Source organism: Misgurnus anguillicaudatus, chromosome 15, assembly GCF_027580225.2.
Source record: "Misgurnus anguillicaudatus chromosome 15, ASM2758022v2, whole genome shotgun sequence".
Classification (NCBI taxonomy): Eukaryota; Metazoa; Chordata; class Actinopteri; order Cypriniformes; family Cobitidae; genus Misgurnus; species Misgurnus anguillicaudatus.
Genome location: NC_073351.2, coordinates 29,311,205 through 29,330,169, shown reverse-complemented (window position 1 = coordinate 29,330,169; position 18,965 = coordinate 29,311,205). Strand labels below are relative to the sequence as shown.

The 18,965-nt window shown below is 36.3% G+C and overlaps 2 protein-coding genes across 5 annotated transcripts; one reads left to right on the top strand and one right to left on the bottom strand.

Annotated features, from left to right (window-relative positions):
* Positions 1 to 220: 220 nt before the first annotated feature.
* Positions 221 to 6,218, top strand: lepa (leptin a). Of its 2 annotated transcripts, none has more exons than XM_073853751.1 (3): positions 221 to 713; positions 2,421 to 2,586; positions 5,268 to 6,218. In XM_073853751.1, exons 1-3 carry the CDS (start codon positions 676 to 678, stop codon positions 5,616 to 5,618), a joined length of 555 nt encoding a protein of 184 aa, XP_073709852.1. In that variant the 5' UTR covers positions 221 to 675; the 3' UTR covers positions 5,619 to 6,218. The 2 variants fall into 2 exon arrangements, with proteins under 2 accessions (XP_073709852.1, XP_055030840.2); XM_055174865.2 differs by having other exon boundaries at positions 295 to 713; positions 5,250 to 6,218.
* Positions 6,219 to 7,750: 1,532 nt separating this feature from the next.
* Positions 7,751 to 17,654, bottom strand: rbm28 (RNA binding motif protein 28). 3 transcript variants are annotated; one of them, XM_073853750.1, is made up of 20 exons: positions 17,289 to 17,653; positions 16,803 to 16,967; positions 16,495 to 16,712; positions 15,726 to 15,801; positions 15,078 to 15,170; positions 14,935 to 14,994; positions 14,713 to 14,782; positions 14,364 to 14,587; positions 14,218 to 14,281; positions 12,976 to 13,085; positions 12,800 to 12,873; positions 12,554 to 12,689; positions 12,374 to 12,438; positions 10,634 to 10,789; positions 9,992 to 10,141; positions 9,040 to 9,114; positions 8,632 to 8,748; positions 8,432 to 8,592; positions 8,235 to 8,349; positions 7,751 to 8,154 (listed from the first exon to the last, which is right to left on the bottom strand). In XM_073853750.1, exons 1-20 carry the CDS (start codon positions 17,404 to 17,406, stop codon positions 8,017 to 8,019), a joined length of 2,385 nt encoding a protein of 794 aa, XP_073709851.1. In that variant the 5' UTR covers positions 17,407 to 17,653; the 3' UTR covers positions 7,751 to 8,016. The 3 variants fall into 3 exon arrangements, with proteins under 3 accessions (XP_073709851.1, XP_073709850.1, XP_055030556.2); XM_073853749.1 differs by having other exon boundaries at positions 7,751 to 8,151; positions 8,432 to 8,748; positions 17,289 to 17,654; XM_055174581.2 differs by having other exon boundaries at positions 8,432 to 8,748.
* Between the last annotated feature and the right edge of the window lie 1,311 nt (positions 17,655 to 18,965).

The following is an 18,965-nucleotide window of genomic DNA, read 5'->3' as shown; positions in this document are numbered from 1 at the left end:
CGGTACAGAAGCCTGCAGGCCGCCCACTGCTGGGCCATCCCGTGACTCACAACAACAAGAACAGAATATAAAGTGTGCAATACTTCCCACAAACTACATGCAAACATGTTGTTCTAACATATTTATGATGTATTTAACTAAAATAACTTTAAATTTGTGAAATCATATGACCCTGTCTGTGATATCCCAAAGTTGCATAATCACATTATGAGATTAGAAGCATCAAAGTTTGATTTCAGTCTTTGCTTGTTGATCAGATTTACCAGAAGATTTTTAAATGACGTAATAACTTTCTCCCTCTTATCTTTCTCACGTAATAAGCTCTCACTTTGAACTACTGATATCTCTAAAGTTTGCCCTGACACCCACAGTATTTGCATCAGGATTTGATCAATAAGTGGACGTGAACATCTATGACTGTTTTGGCATTTTTCCACTGAGACTAACCCCCACATTAGCTTTCCCCTATTACCAATCCAGAGTGAATTGTACAGATTTCACCCCATATTTGCATCCCATGCGTGTGTGTGATGGGTTTGTGTTGTGTTTGCGGGACAAGCGGGGGTGCTGTCCCCCCTCATGCTGTTCTGTACTGGGAGAATCAGGCAGGCAAGGAAGGGCTGAGGTGATTCATACGTGAGTCAACAGCTATCAGCTATATAAGCCTGACCACTCATGGATCCTGGGCATGACACAGTCTTCACATCTCAAAGGTAAGACCCTTTCTCTCTCTTCACATCACTGCAACTCTCACACACTTCTGTTGATCACTGGATTGTACACACAGCCTATATTGTTCATGTTTTATCTAAAGTTATTTTAAGTTCAAATTATTTATAGTACGGTTTTATATGCTACATAGGAAATATAACAGAGTTAAGCAATAAGATATTGAAGCCAAACTGAGACAGAGCTCTCATGTTGCAGACTGGAGAGGCCTTTCAATGCTAAGCACTATTGGAGGTGCTCATTGTGATTTGAGATGGTTTCTCTTATGGTCTTCCTGCTTATTGATGTTTATATAATTAAGTATATCAAGCTTCAGAGATCAAATAGCTTTAATGCAGTTTTTAGATACGCCTTCAAAAATTAATTCTGTAATGTTTTTCAGTATAAATATCTAAAAACTCTTATTTTAAGATAGATTTACTGGAGAAGTAAAATGACCCAAGATATTAAGTTTGGTTTTTGGAACAAACTTATCAAAACTAAGTGAGTTTATGCTTAAAAATTAAAAAATCTTAAGCTTAGATTAAGTACACTGCAAAAAATGACTTTAGTATTTTTGTCTTGTTAAATAAGAAAATAAGTCTAGTTTTAAGACAAAAAATATCAAATTTAAGTGAATTTGTGGATGAAACAAGCAAAAAATCTGCCAATGGTTAAGCAAAAAATCTTAAACTTTTTTCTTAAACACTTAATTCAAGAAAAATGAAAGAAAAATTTGCTCACCCCATTGGCAGATTTTTGCTTGTTTCATCCACAAATTCACTTAAATTTAATACATTTTGTCTAAAAACTAGACTTATTTTCTCAGATCATTTTGCTTATCAAGAAAAACATCTTGATTTAAGAACTTTTAGATATTTGTACTGAAAAGAAGACAAAAATACTATGTAAAGAAAGTAATTTTTGCAGTGTACTTAATACGCTGCAAAAAAGAATTTTCAAGAAGAAAAAAAATCTTAGTATTTTTGTCTTGTTTTCAGTAAAAATATCTAATATGTGCTTTTTATTGATGAGCAAAATGACCTAAGAAAATAAGTCTAGTTTTTAGACCAAAAATATCAAATGAAAGTGATTTTGTGCATAAAACAAGCAAAAAAAATCTGCCAAAGGGGTAAGCTCATTTTTCTACATTTTTTTCTTGAATTTAGTGTTTATGAAAAATGTTCAAGATTTTTTTGCTTGTTTTGGGCGCAGGGTTACTTAAATTTGATATTTTTGGTCTAAAAACTAGACTTATTTTCTTGGGTTGTTTTACTCATCAAGAAAAAGCATCTTAATTTAAGAATTTTTAGATATTTTTACTGAAAACAAGACAAAAATATTTTTTTTTCTTGAAAATCATTTTTTGCAGTGTAAGAGGAAAAACTTTATGCAAGACAAAGTACTAAAAAACAAATGCATTTTGCAGTGCACATTGATTAATGGATCACTTTTACATTCTGGCAATACCAACACTCCATGCCAATTTCTATTCTGGCTAATTTGTACAAGCACATATGTTTTGTAATATTTGCTTTCTCTCCTGTGACATTGGGATTAGGGGAAGGTTTTCATTATTGTTTTTTCTAACAATCGTACATTTTCATATAATTCACTCTTTGCATTAATTCATATTAACTCCATAAAATATTATGGTAATACAATGAAGTCATTTAAATATTTATTTACACATTTATTTGATCTTTCAACAGAGTGTACCTCTACATAGAAAGTATGCATTTTCCTGCTCTCATCTACACCTGCATCTTGGGCATGCTCAGTTTGGGTTACAGTATTCCCATCCCTTCGGATAACTTGAAAAACATCAAACTGCAGGCAGAGACCATCAACTCCAGAATCCAGGAACACAACGAGAAGGTAAATAGATATATGATATAAGGGACTTGGAAATGTAGAAATTGCATGCATGTTACACTTATGCCCACTCATTGATCAAATCCTATTTTAAATACTGTGGGTGTCAGAGCAAACTTGACTTGGTACAAAGTGACAGCTTTGTTACTTCGTTCAAAACTTTCCTGGTAAATCTGTTCCGCCAGCCAATTTTTCTTAAAGGGGTCGTATTATGAGATATTTTTAAGATGTAAAATAAATCTTTGGTGTCCCCAGAGTGCATATGTGAAGTTTTAGCTCAAAATACTCAGCAGATAATTTATTATAGCATGTTAAAATTGCCATTTTGTAGGCCTGAGCAAAAGTGTGCCGTTTTGGGTGTGTCATTTAAAATGCAAATGAGCTGATGAAATGCAAACACTGATCGCAATGATGGTGGTTTGTTGTATTTGAAACTCAATTGTGCTTTTAATTTTTTCTTTCTCTCTGCACTAAATGGCAGGGTCGTGGTTGGATAGTGCAGATTAAAGGGTGGTGTTATTGTAATTTGCCTTGCTACCTACCTCACAAAACAGGCGAAATCTGAACAACCTCATTTTCACATGCTTCCAGAAAATGGCTTACCCAAACAAAGTTACTGGGTTGATCTTTTTCACATTTCTAGATTGATAGAAGCACTGGGGACCCAAATACTTAAATATGGAAAAAGTCTGATTTTCACGCTATGACCCCTTTAAATAAAAAAAAAAACCACATGGTATGATACAATATAGACAAATCCACACTCCTTTTACACAATTTTTACACCTTTTTTGCATTATGCTATTTAACACATTATGGGCCCTATTTTAACGATCTGAAACGCAAGTCCGAAGCGCAAAGCGCAAGTGACTTTGTGGGCGGATCTTGGGCGCTGTTGCTATTTTCCCGGCGGGAGAAATAAGTCTTGCGCCGGGCGCAAATCAATAAGGGGTTGGTCTGAAATAGGTTCATTATTCATAGGTGTGGTTTGGGCGTAACGTCAAATAAACCAATCAGAACGCTATCCAACATTCCCTTTAAACGCAAAGGCGCAAGTTCCATGGCGGGTTGCTATTATAATGACGATTTACCAGGCGCACGCCAGGAGCGGTTCACAGCCGAGGAGACCCACGTTCTTGTAAGAGCAGTCAAAGACAGAGAAAATGTTTTGTATGGGGATGGGAGAAACCCGCCCAAATCAGCGTCGGTTAAACAGGCGTGAGAGGAAATAGCCGCAATTGTCTCATCAGCTGCGCCAAGCACTACAATGATGTCAGGAGACGGGGGGATCCCAAGCTTGCCAGCATAAATCGGGCACGCCGGGCACACAGGAGGACATCGCTGCGTCCACTCTCACCGCTGAAAGGGTTTGGGGGCTTTGAAATCGGACACAAGAAACGCAAGCAAGGTTCAACCGCAAAGTACACTTACAAATCAAGTTCACATACATGAAGGTTTCTTATGAAAACATTTAAATTATTATTTAGATAAAATAAACGTAATACAGCCAGACAACAAACGTATGAAAATATTTTAATCGTTATTTAACGCTGCCACACAAAATAAATAAAAACTATCACCACAATGCTCACCACAATGATTTCCCTTATCTCATGTATTAATATTTTTATTGTAACAATTTATGATTTGCAAAAATAACTGTTGCATCTGTGTAGATTAGATAAGCAATGCGCGTTGTGCACGCTATACATTATGGTCAAGCATGCGCCCTTAAAATAGCATAATGAACCACGCGCAACGCGCCACTGACTATAGACTAGTTTTTTTTGGTTAGTAGCGCAATTGTTTTTTGAAACTGCAAAATAGCATAAGAGATGGTTTGCGCCGGAGCACGCCTCCTTTTTTGCGCTGAACCGCCCAGGGAGCGCAAGTTTATTCCCTAGTTTGCCGACGTGCGTCTGTGGAGGGAAAAACCCGCTGTGCGCCGGTGCAAAATACGAAATGATACATGCGTCACTGACAAAGTCACTTGCGCTGGGTGCAAGATAGGGCCCCATGTGTCATTTTGTGTTGATTTTGTGTTAAAATAAATAAAAGTGTCATCACAAGTTAAAAGTAACTGTGACTGTTTTGGGACAATGCATTTAATGTGTTGTTTTAAAATGGGACATATCATGAACATTTCGATTTTTTCCATGTTTTAATGCTATAATTGGGTTCCCAGTGCTTCTATTAACCTAGAAAATGTGAAAAAGATCAACCCAGTAACTTGATAAACCATTCTCTGTAAGCATGTGAAATTTGGCTCCCCTTGTGATGTCAGAAGGGGATAATACCGCCCTTTAATCTGCACTATCCAACCGCGGCACTGCCATTTAGTGCAGAGATCAACTCATTTGCATTTATAAGGACACACCCAAAAACAGCACATTTTTGCTCAAACCTACAAAGTGGCAATTTTAACATTTTATAATAAATTATCTATATGGTACTTTGAGCTAAAACTTTACATATTTACTCTGGGGACACTAAATATTTGTTTGACATCTTAAAAAAGAAACATCCCATTTAACACATCTGTTTTTAAGAGTGCAACTGCTGGTTTAACCTAGAAAATGTCAATATTTGACCCAAACAATTTTTCAGTGTACTTACAGTACATAATTTTACACTGTTTAATAGTACAATTGCATCTTCTCTCACAGCTCAAAATCTCTCCCAAGATCATTATCGGCGATCCTGAGCATTACCCTGAGGTTCCTGCAGACAGACCCATCCAAGGTCTGGGATCCATTGTGGACACCCTAACCATCTTCCAGAAAGTTCTTCACAGCCTTCCTAAGGGACACGTAAGCCAGCTGCACAGCGACGTGTCTACTCTTCAGGGTTACCTGGAGAAGAGGATGTCTTCTATGCGTTGCCCAGTCAGAAAGATGGCCAATGAGAAGTCTTTAGAAGCTTTTTTAAAGGACAATGCAACCCATCACATCACAGTTGGCTTTATGACTTTAGATAGACTACAAAAATTCATGCAACAGCTTACTCTCAGCCTGGACCAGTTAAAGACCTGTTAGGTACCGCTCTTTATTTGCCATTATTGTAGCACTATTTATTCTATTTATTTAAATCACTTTATATTTATATACCAAAGGCACATTTTTATATGTATGAATGAATAGATGAAATATTAAGGCTTTGAACACAACACAAACATCCCACTGGGATTGCTATGTAAACAAACATGCGCCCACGCACACACACACACACACAGACAGACCAGCGCACTGTTATTCAAGCACATGATGTCATCCTTTAAGCTCTTGTTTCATGCATGCTGACATCAGCAGTATGTTTAATGATGTCACAGTTTACCAGAATAGCCACGTCATGAGTCTGCTGGGAAACTCAGATCATGGTCCATGTTTAACATAATGCTGTAACACCAGCAGTGACATGCTTTATATTTTCCTATACTGTATAAAATGCATTTTTTTAAATATCATGTTAACAGTTTTGTATTTTGTGAATTTAATATTTTTCTGATGTGTTTTTTACAAAAACTTTACCAATAAATAAAACGTGTACAGATGAGGCTTTTACTATTTATTGTAGCTCTGATGTCCAAGTATGGATAAAGCATCTGCGAAATGAAATGTTAATTTTTACCATCTGAATGACCAAAAATGGATTTTGGCTATCTTGGAGTTTTCCAGCAAAAAAGTGAAGGAAAATTTTTTTAACCTCAAAAGCAGATTTTCTTTGAAAGTCACCACCATCTCAACTTGGACTGATCGCTTTGATACTGGGTCATTTTATTTAAAAAATGTGTATGCTTCTCATTTGCAGTAATTTGCATAAATTGTATTACTGACATATGGCCCATTAAGACCTGGGGTCTCATTTAAAAAACGTGCATAGGATCCATACTAAAAGTCTATGTACGCACAAAAAAACAAAAATGGCATACATCAAAAAATATTAAGACTTATAAAACAAAGCAATGTTCCCTTTATAAATTACAATCACACAAAAGCAGATTTTCTTTGAAAGTCACCACTATATCAACAAGACCGATAGCTTTGATACTGGATTTGTTAAAAAAAAAAAGTTTAGCATTTTATTTAAAAAAAAATGTGTATGCTTCTCATTTGCAGTACTTTACATAAATTGTGTTACTGACATACGGCCCATTAAGACCTGGGGTCTCATTTATAAAACTGTGCATAGGATCCATACTAAAAGTCTACGTACGCACAATATTTTTTGGCGTATGCCATTTTTGTTTTTTAAGACTTATAAACAAAGCAATGTTCCCTTTATAAATTACAGATCACCTGCAAGTGTGTTTACATGAATAATCCTCAGATCCCACCATGCAAGCCCATTTTCCAATCAAGTTTTATTTTTTATAGATCACAACCTTTGCATGGGAACTTAGTGTACGCACGTTTCCAGCCCTGTTTTGCGCATATGCACACTTTTTAAATGAGACCCCGGGTCACTGTGATTAATAAACCTAAAAGAAACACAATGCAATTTAATGCATCTCCGCGTACTATTAGACTGTTACACTGCAAAAAAATGACTTTCTTACTCAGTATTTTTGGCTTGTTTTCAGTAGAAACATGTAAAAAATCCCAAATTAAAATGCTTTTTCTTGATGAGCAAAACGACCCAAGAAAATAAGTCTAGTTTTTAGACAAAAAAATTCAAATTTAGGTGATTTTGTGCATAAAACAAGCAAAAAAAACCTGCCAATGGGGTAAGCAAATTTTTCTTGAATTTAGTGTTAAATAAAAATGTTCAAGATTTTTTTTTGCTTGTTTTATGCACAAAATCACCCAAATTTTATATCTCTGGTCCAAAAACTAGACTCACTTTGGGCCGCTCTGCTCGTCAAAAAAAAGCATCCCATTTTAAGAATTTTTCGATATTTTTACTGAAAACAAGACAAAAATACTAAGAATTTTTTTCTTGAAATAATTTTTTGCAGTAATACCATTTTTTTTAAAACAGTAAAATACCACCACATTTATTTCACAGATGTTTAGCAATATGTGTGCATATCTTACATGTACAAATACATAGATGCATGCTGGCATTCTAATGCCGTCTATCTGTTTTCAAGGTTTAGAAAGTTTAACAATGACAGCAAAACAGTCCAGGCCAAGTCAATATTTACCACACAGCCTACAACAGAGCTTGTAAATGAATCTCTTTTAATACAATATAACATCTGTAATTCATGAAAGCACATAAGCAACACAACACAGTGTTAAATATTTGAGTTTGCTGACAGAAATATTATTTTGATGACAAACAATATCAAATGTTAAGAAACTGACAAGAATGACACTTCAAATCCTAAAAACTTAACTGAGCCAAAATATTGACTGAAGTCCTCCTTCAAGAGGTTTTACACAATCTCAATCTCTCTCTCTCTCGCACACACTCGTTCTCTCTCTTTCTCTCTCAGCTAAACCATTTACCCTTTTTAACCACAGCCTTAGCACTTGAGTTCCCAATAAGTTTCTTTTTGTATCGCTCTACCAAACTGTCAAAGCGCACATCTTCTCTGTTCTGAAACTTTCTTTTTGCAGGTTTGGCCTTCTGAAACAAAACAAGAAGTAAAACCCCTTAAAAATATCATTAAACCCTAAAAATCTTTTATTATGTATATGACAGCTCACCTGTTTCTTGTTCTGGTTCGGTTTCTCAATAAAGGTGGACATTTTTTTATCTTTCCTGCTTGGGCCCTTCTTCGGTTTTGGGGGTTGCACAGGCGGTTTTCCTTTATCCCGTTTCCTGAGGAATGATGCATGCGTCATATCTCTGTTTTGTTTCTTATTTTGTGAACTTTGTGAGTGAACGATAGGTTTGGCTGTACCTGATCTTTGGACCTCTGTGTGAAGGCATGTGGAGAACTTTCTGTCGTTTTTTGCCGTCCTGGAGTTCGACGTGCTCGATTTCTGGTTTGGTCATGAAGCCTTTGTACAGGCTGCCCTGGGGCTTCTCCTGTTTCCCTACATTGTGTAGACTGCCCTGGGCCTTCTCCTGTTTCCCTACATTGTGTAGACTGCCCTGGGCCTTCTCCTGTTTGACTACATTACCCATAATTCCTTTTGGTGCAGGATCATTATTCTTCTTTCCTGGACTGTGTTGTGGCTTCCCTCCTTCTTGGTGATTGTCTTTTTTTAAATTCCTCTATGGAAAGCAAACCAACGACACATTAAGTTAGTGCAGGACGATAAAATTGTCGTTATTGAATTATCGATATAAACTTTTTTTGATAAAAACCAATAAGGACAGTTCGATAAGTGATCGATAAATGTTTACGCACTGTGCGTAATGTTGCGCATGCATGTAGGTCAATGGGGTTTGGCTGACAAAAAAGTTTGAAAACAACTGGTTTAAAGAGCACAGAAATGACACTTAAACTTAGAAACAAACATATCCCAGCAATACCCTCGCCCCAAAAAACAAACCCAGTCTCACCTTGCTGTTTTGTAGACGTGCGGCTTTGAGTTTTAGTTTTCTGCTGTCTTCCAAAGAGAACTCAACTATTGGTCTCTGATGGGAAAGACACAGGCAATTATATTAAAATACATTGTTTAATAGCGAAACATCATCAGTAGATAAGTACCTAAAGGTGCAGTGTGTAAATTTTAGTGGCATCTAGTGGTGAGATTGGGAATTGTAACCAATGGCTCAGTTAACTGCTCACCCATCGCATTTAAAACGCATAGAGAAGCTACGGCAGCCGCTTTGTAAAAAAACGTTTGTCCGTTAAGGGCTTCTGTAGAAACATGGCGGCACAAAATGGCGCCTTCCATGTTAGGGGACCTTCGGTATGTAGATAAAAATGTCTCATTCTAAGGTAATAAAAACATAAGGGTTCATTATAAAAGGTCTTTATACACCCCTGATAATATAATTTTGTATATTATTTTGCATTTCTGTCAAGAGATCCTTCTAAAAATTACACACTGCACCTTTAAGCAATGTCTCTTAGTCATGACTGGCGAGCAAACTTTGATTCACAGCAATTTTGAGAAGTTTACAGAACAAAAGAGGAATGTGTGACAAAGATAAAGTTTAATGTGTCTGAGTGCATTTCTTTGTCATTATTTCGCATAACTCTTAAAGACCCCTACAGAGAAACTGGCACAGAGCATAACAATAACAGGTCTGAAATCAAGTGTTGTGTACTATAGCTCCACTCATTTAATACAGCCCCCTATTGCAATAAACATTGCTGACATACTTCAAAGTATGAAGACAGACGAATTCTTCTCATTCTAGGAATATTTCCACTTGATATAACAATAAACAGATTATCGAATACCCTAGTTTTCCAAGCAAGCAATCAGAATTACTTCCACAACAAGGACTTATCTAAAGCACAGGATTTGAGAAGACACGTCAGTTGTGATGGTCACAGGCTAACCTTTTGGGGTCCAAAAATGTCAGGGTTGTTGTTGAGGTGACGTAGGACTTGGAGGGCGTGTTCGTGCTCTTTGAACTCTACAAAACCGTATCCTAGAGACTGACCCATCACCTTACCTCGAATAGGTTTCTTGTCATACATCACACGACACTCAGTGAGAGAGAGAGAGAGAGAGAGAGAGAGAGAGCACAGGCATATTTGTAGCATTAGCCAACAATACATTGTAAGGTCAAAATATTGATTTTAGTAAAGATCACGTTCCATATAATATAAGAAGATATTTTTTACATTTCCTACCATAAATAAATGAAGAGTTTGGTTCCAAAACGGGACAAACGGCATTTAAAAAAAAATTAGTTACCGCTAGGCATGGGCCAGTATGAGATTTTGGAGGTATGATAACCTTAAGCAAAAATACCACGGTTTCACGGTGTTGCAGTATTGCCATTGCAACACTTAAACGTGTTATTTTCTAATTTTCAACTGGACATAATACAGGACATGTATTCCAGGTGAAAATAAAACCTTAAATTAAAATATTCTTTAAAAAAATTATAATATTATATTTAATGTAAACATTGCTCAGATTTAAACAGATGTGTACGCAGCATGGGAGCGCTGCAGAGGATGTGTGTGTGTTACCTCAGTGATGCGGGCTCTTTTATCCCCCGCGGCTGTGAGGCAGATCTTGCGGAGTTTGGGTTGTTGGACGCTTTTAGGTAGGTTGTGAACACACAGCCGTGTTTTAGACACGTACACGTTAATGTCTTTTAACTTTTGCCTTTTTAGCTCCTGGAACTGATACCACAAAACAGCACATCACTCACATTGTAAACCAATATCCTTTTAATTTGCTGGTAAAACAAACTAAAACAGTTCAAACTTTAGTATCAGGGTGGGTAATAGAGCAAAAAAAATACTATATTGTCAATACGTGACTTTGCCTGCCTGTAAAATCCCAGTAATCATTTTTGTGATTCAATAGTATCTACTTAAATCATCCTACATAACCTAAAGAACATTGCGTGAAAATATACTCTCGATATCTTTAAAGGCGGGGTGCATGATTTTTGAAAAACGCTATGGAAAAGGGAGTCAGGCCGAGTACCAAAACACACTTGTAGCCAATCAGCATTAAGGGGCGTGTCTACTAACCGACATCATTGCCTGGGTTGCGTACTGTATGTGTGGGGCGGGTCTATCAGAAGGACCAGATTCTTTTGGGGTAGGGGCGTGTTTGTTTAAGTGATTTTAAATATCAACATTGGCTTTCAGAGATCATGCACCCCACATTTAATATTGACTGAGGCCTTGTCAAAATTTAAAGCAATATGAAATTGTTGAAATCAAACTTCGATGCTCCTGATCTCAGATTTAGATTGAGACTTTAGCCTTGATTTCACAGACAGGGGCACACATACATATATGGGTGATTCTCACAAAACCATTGAAACACCACGGCACTAATGATTTTAGCTTTAAAATGTGTAATATAGTAACATTAAAAAGCATCAGAATTGACACAATACTGTGTTCTAGCTTGCACAATGTGTGATTTCAACATAAGAATTTATAATTGGAAATTGTATCTCATTTTCTGCTGAAATTCTCATTACCGCAATGTGTCCGGCTGTGTTTGAACATGCGTTATGTTGTAATTTAATCAAATTAACACAAAAATATTAAGAAAAAAAATAAATGGATGTTTTGCTAGACTACTTTAGATGACAGAAAAAATATTTACTGAATATTCATGTATAATAATAATGAAGAAAAATTAGGAAAATAATGTGTCCATGCCTGATGTTCTCATCCTCCGCAAACACTTTTTGAGAACAGTTTAAGCACACATACAGAATTTTAATAAAGTTTGATTTTGAGTGATCAAGCACATGGACCACTTACTTCAAGATGGCTACCAGGTAAGATCATTTTTTTACAGTTAATTTGAAATATTGTCTTGTCAGAATGCTTACATGACATTTTGATTATCATTACCGCAACAGATGCTTATTAAATGCTAATTTAATTCATAGAAGCATAATACTTTGATTTTAAATGCATGTGCAGAATCTCCAAATTATGTTCTTTCAGGTTCGTCATGTCATTTTGAAAATATGTCAGTGTTGATGTTTTCTGACTGTTGCGGTAATGAGATTTTTTAGGACTCATTTTTTAAATTATGTTACAAAAAGTGTTAAATGATAAGTAAAAGTTTTTAAATTAATGTTCCCATTTACTCCAGACTTTGTTTTTCAATGTCTGGTGGGAAAAAAAGTAAATTTAAGCAATTTTTACATTTTCATGCTTGACATTTTTAAAACCAAGTTTTCGTGAGAATCACCCATATTGCATCAAATTGTGCTAAAATAAATCATTTACCCTTGTTCTCTTTGCCATGTCAGTTTCTGAAACTTCCTCTGCAGCCTTCGTTCCAGGACGAATCACTGTGAAAAGGTAAAAATGTAACTGTGTTGCTTCCTCCTATTGGCTTGCTTATGAAAACAAACAGTTGCTATTGGTAAGTTTACTCTTAAGTGTTTTGCGATTGGCTATACTTACAGCCCTCTCTAGAGAGATAGAGGTTCCTGGCGCCCGTGTGAGTTTTTATCTTCTTGTCTTTGAATTTGGCGGCATCTTCTCTGGTCACGGCAGCCGTGATGATCAACTTCCTGCCATCGAGTCTTATGCCACCAGACTAAAACACACAAATGAGGTGTCAGTGCAAACCGGCTCAGTGGACTGATGCATTATATACATTAAAACCTTTTATATTACAAGACTGATACTGATGCTGATTCTGCTTACCTCATTGTCATTCTGAGCAGCAGCCATACATTTCTCTGCTGCTTCTTTAGACTTAAACTGAGCAAAGGCACAACCTGAGAGAGAGAAAAGTGCTTTAAACAAAGTCTGTTATGATTTTTGTTATCACTGTCAGAATGCAAAGGATGTTGACTGGGGTTTTGGTGACCCCATGCTACCTTTCGAGTGTCCGGTGTTGGCATGCATCACTATCCGAACATACTTCATCTCTCCGTACCGCAGCAAAACTTTCTCTAATTCCTCCTCTTCGGTGTCGAAGGACAGGTTTCTGACAGAACCACAGACGAGGTAAACATACAACAGATTACAAAATCATTTCACATTTATTTTCAAATCTTATATTTGATTTAAAAAAAGCCACAACTACTGTTTTGATTATCAACATGTTAGTTATTTCTAAGAAAAATCATATTAAACCCAAATTTAAAGGGATAGTTTATCCCAAAATGAAAATAAGGCCATATTTTAATGTAAAGCGATTGGTCTTTGTAAGTTTGGGCCAAAGGTGCAGCGTGACCTCAACTCTCATGCATACAACTGTAGTTTATACAGTTTAAAATAAAAATGCTTTCTTATGAAAACCTATCACTTCACCTTGGAAGACATTTTGAAGGGGTGGATTGCCCAAAAATGAAAAATTTGGCATCAGTTACCCTCAATTTGTTCCAGACTTTTGTAACATTTGTAACCAAGCAGATCTGGGGCACCATTGACTTCCATAGTATTGCAAGATCTGTTTGTTTACAAACTTAATTTTTTATTTTTGTTTGTTTAACAGAACAAAGAAATTAGTTATACACAGGTTTGTAACAACTTGAGGGCGAGTTAATTTTTTTCATTTGCGTTAATAAATGTATGGATTAGTTTTTGATGAATGGATGCGCTTCTTTGGATCTTTAAAAATGGGGCTCTATCCAATGCCTTTTTAAAGCTATAGACATTATATTTTTTTAAATAACCCCGAGTGTTTTTGGCTGAAATAAGCAAGTCTTAGGCCAGTTTCACACAGACATTACGGAAAATGCATCCGGGATCATTGATTTTTGGTTCATTTACACTGCCAATGATTTTCTGGAATCTGTGCGTGATTTCACGTGATGTATTTAAAGGGATAGTTCACCCAAAAATAAAAAATGTCATAATTTACTCATCCTCATGTTGTTTTAAACTTGTATAAATTTCTTTTTTCTCATGAAAACAAAATAAGATATTTTGATAAATTATGGTAAACACACAGCAGATAGTGACCATTGACTTCCATAGTAGGATAAAAAAATATGATGGAATTTAATGGGTATCACAAAACTTCCAAAATATTTTTCCCTTTTTATATACATTTTTTCCATCGATTCTGAATACACTACTGGAAGTACATGTTCTCTATCAGATGTTCTTCTTACCTGATGAAAATGGTTTTTCCCTCGTTCACATCTGAAGGAAGAGAAACCTTCTTCTTTGGAGGAGCTGAAAAAAGATTATGTTGACAGCATCAAATTTCATAGATGTTATGAATTAAGACATAAAGAAACTTTGTGATGAAGCATACAATCGCTTTCTTCCTCACTGTCCTCAGCATCATCGTCATCATCATCGTCGTCATCATCGTCGTCTTCATCACTCGCTTCAGAATCACTTTCATCATTTTCCCCCTCATCTTCTTCACCACTGCCATTTTTGTCTTCATCGTCATCATCATCGTCATCATCATCATCATCATCATCAGATTCTTCTTCTGATTTAGATTTGAAGGCCTTCTGATGTGATATAGACCTGAACAGAAAAGTCACAAGAGTCATTTTGAAAATACATTAAGGACTGCACACAAGATCACACACACAAGGTCCAGTCATCATTAACAAAAATCATCAGATCATACCGAAAAGGTTTGTACTTACTTGTTCTTGGCACCTTGTTCTCCATCACCGCCTTTGTCCTCAGATTTTACCTTTACTTCTTCCTTTGATCCTACAAATCACAATTCTTATAAGACATACAACACATACTAAACAGATACACCCCACAACAAAATCTGAACTACATGCACTTTCAAAAGCTGTAAACAACCACATCCTCATAAATATGTTGATGTATAATAAAAAAATACCTTATCTGATTACCTGATTGTGTGGCAATGTACTTGTCCTTTGGAATGGCCCAGTCCACAGCTACAGGCCTGCCTGTGAGAGAGGAACAGATTGGATCCTGTTGTCTTTTTTTTGCATTAAGGTGGTATGGAGGAATTTATTACAGAAAATCTCACCTTTAATCTCCTTCAGGTTCATTGCTGCGAGGGCTTTTGCGGCTTGAGGCATGTTCTGAAACTGCACGAACGCAAAACCTCGCATCTTCCCATCTGCCCAAAAATAACGCAATAAACACCCCAGATCAAAAGAAACACAATGCAAAACTATTTTTAGACTGCCTTCTGTAAAAGATTGCTGCTTATTGGTGGTTACCAGGACATTGCTATGCACTTGCTGAAGTGTTCAGGGTTATTTTTAGTAAAGCTGAAGTATAACTAATATTTATACACAACTGAAGATTAGTTTTCTCCTGGCAATGTAGTGCAGTGTACTTAAAGCAACACCAAAGAGTTTTTTTTACCTTAAAATAACGTTTCCAAAAAAGTTTCAGTGGTTCATCCACACAAAACAGGGTGAATGGCACTTTCACATTCGCTTTGCAGCCCTCTATCGGCCAAAACCGCACTAAAGAAGTTTCCAACCATCGGGTTGCGGTCCTGTAGTTCGAGTGAAAACTACAAAAACTTGCTTTACGGCAGACCTACAATCCAATCAGAGCCAGCTATGCTGCAGTATTTACGACAGTGGTAATGGACAATTACGCTTCTAACCTGTAGGGGGAGCAAAGAGCAAAAACTCTTTAGTGTTGCTTTAAATAGTCTTACCTGGTTTTAAAGCAATCTTTGCTTCATGAACTACACCAAACTCAGAGAAGACCTTTTTCAAATCATCTTCTGTACACTGGGGGCACATAAACAAATCAAGTCAGTGCATAAACCCAACATATGCATTCTGACTATGCATTGCTTATGATATTTTCTGCTTGATGATATATTTGCTTATGAACAGTGGCGGCTCGTGACTGCTCATCCGAGGGGCGCAAATTCAAAATATGTGTTCGGAGTGTCATGTGTGTTGCTCGTGTTTCCAAAATATGTGTTTGTTGCGTCATGTGAACCATGTGCATCATGTGTTTTGTCAAGTAAGTGCCTGCTGCACACGCGTCAAAACCGTTTATGATAAAAGAGACGCTTACATTCACAAAATACACGCAAGACACTCCTTTAACAGTAAACTCTGATTACGCATAAGATTATGTGAGATCTGGCAAACGCGAGGGTCTCTTTTATCATAAACCCTTTAGATGCGTCTGCAGCAGGCACTTATTTTGACAAGACAAGTGATGCACACAGGATCACTCGATGCGCTGAACATATGACGGACTTTGCATCGTGCGCCCTCGAAAAAAGAAGTCACCAACCCCCACTGCTTATGAACATTAAATTTAGTATTAAAAAATAGTCTAGTCCCAGGCTAAAATGCTTGTTTGAGATTTGTGCCATTGATTTGTCTCAAGACGCATATCAGTAATGATTTAATAAAAGAAATGTGCCAAATATCTTGTCTCTGTGAAAGCAGGCCTCGATGACTTACTTTGAAACTAAGATTTCTGATGATCAGTCTGCTTTTGAGTTTTGACTTCCTCAGGCCTTGAGACTTTTGTTGATTCTCTGTTGGTTGTTTAGGACTTTCTGCAGTTTTTTTAGGACTTTCTGTCGGTTGTTTAGGACTCTCTGTAGGTTGTTTAGGACTCTCTGTAGGTTGTTTAGGACTCTCTGTAGGTTGTTTAGGACTCTCTGTATCGACTGAATCTGTGTGGATAATTAATTCTCTTTTATTGGGTGCAAAAGAGACAAGATGAAAGATAAAAGTATGAGGGCACACAAACTTTCGAATCAAACCTTTGTTTATTTTTGCTTTTCTTCTTTTCTTCTCATTAGGCTTTTTTCTGGCTTCCACTATGACTATCTTCTGTCCGTCGTACTCTTTGACTTCTTTCATAGCCCGTTTTCCATCTTCTTCCATGGAGAATGTAACATACCCGATCCCACGACATTTTTCAGACCCTACAGAAAGCATTAATATGGGACACATATTACACCTTCAAACCAAATAATAACTAAACAAAAGGTAACCAGATTAACACATCCCACCAGTCACATCTGTGACCTGGGTGAGTAAAAACTGACAGTATTACGAACCACAAAAAAATGATAATCTATATAAAAATACACAATATACAACAAACATGTTTATGACTTAATATTACACAATATTACAAGCTCAGACACAAATGTCAAGCATACAATCATAGTCAACTTTTGTAAAACGTATGCAAAGGAGCGCATCTCCATGTGCAAGACTTGTGGTGCCTTAACAAATCTTACCTTTTTCTTTGACAACAAAACTGTTTTTTAATGGTCCTATTTCTGAAAATATTTCTCCCAGATGTTCACCGGTGGCAGTTGCAGGTAATTTACTGACAAATAAAGTCACTGCAGGCATGTTTAGCACTTACTCGCCTACTTTACATCCAGAAAAAACTTTATGTAATAACCACACTGTCGGGTTAAGATTATAACAAAAACCGTATGGTATTTCACATCACTCTCGATCGCATTGGCGATCCTTTAAGCTAAGTAACTGTAAACACAAACAGATCTACGGTTGTACAGCACGTTTTCTCACATGTTACTGCTGTGCCGGAAGTTGTCAAGTGAATGTTCTTTTGGCCGACAGCGTGCGAACTCGGGGTTTACTGCCACCTACTGTCCCGGAGAACATGTTTTGTAGCGTATTTTCTAGACGAAACATGATTGTTTTTTCAGGAAAAATTACTAATCTTGTCGCTTCTAATAGATATTTAGATATATCTCTAAATCAACCACATGAAAAAATACAGTCGAATACTTTTGTATTCAGTATACTAAACTGTAGTATTCTGTAGCATAGTACTTACTAACTGTACTATACTTTGGTAAGGTAGGTTCAAAAACACTATAGTATCTGGACATTTTACTACAGTATTTTTTGTGCGTAGAAAAGAAGCAAAACATATGTAAACGTACAGACGCTAGAAGAAAATGCAAATAACGCGCGATTACGTCATACGCATGCTAATTAGCGTATGCCTTTTAAGATGACCGTAGGACTAAAATGTGTGGATTTGTAGAAAACCTGTCAGCATAAAATGCTTTTTCAGTTTGATAATATGGTTTGTGTTGTGTTTCTATGTTTTCCTAATATCATGTGTATGTAACTGTATGTCAGTGCATGTTCGTTGTCGTTCACTGTTTTTTTTTTAATGCAATAAAGTGATTCTTTCATAAAAAAAAAGGAAAATTATAACTAATAAAGGATAATTAATAAATTATTTGAAATATGACGTAGGCAGCTTCTGATAACAAGAAACATGCATATCTGTGAGAGAACCTGCAAATACTGACTATATTTTAAGCTTACAAATACTTTCTGTTTGTAAATATTTTGAAAAAACGTAATTCTATCTGTTCAGGGTGTATCCTGTCATTTCAAGGTCATTTTTTGCTCACGTTCTTCAAAAGACCCATTTTTGTGTTTCCAATTCAGGCCACTAGAGGGAGACAACACCCATGATCTCATGAGGGTTTCCATTGCATGTAGCCTATAAATAGAAAGGCCTCCGGTAAGAGTATTAATGTACAAACATTGCTTGCAACAATTTGCAAAAAGCCTATAAAATGACATTTATTTTATTAACCAAACAAAATGTAGGCTACTTAGTTTTTATTATTATTTATTTGGGAGCTTTCCAGCAGCACATAATGCATAGATGATACAATAGAAATACAATAAATGAGGTTATTGTATTTCAATTGCTCTGTATAAACGGAGGCTCCATGCTTCATGCAAGTGGCATAACCTAACATGTGCACTGGTTAATGATATTATAGGTTTGTCCTCTCAGGCTGAAATGAGACAAAATTGAGTTATTGTGGTGCAGAGGGCAGTTTGTGCTTGTAATGTAAAAAAAGAGAACATTATATTGAAGCAAAATAAAATATTTTGATATGATCTTACTATTA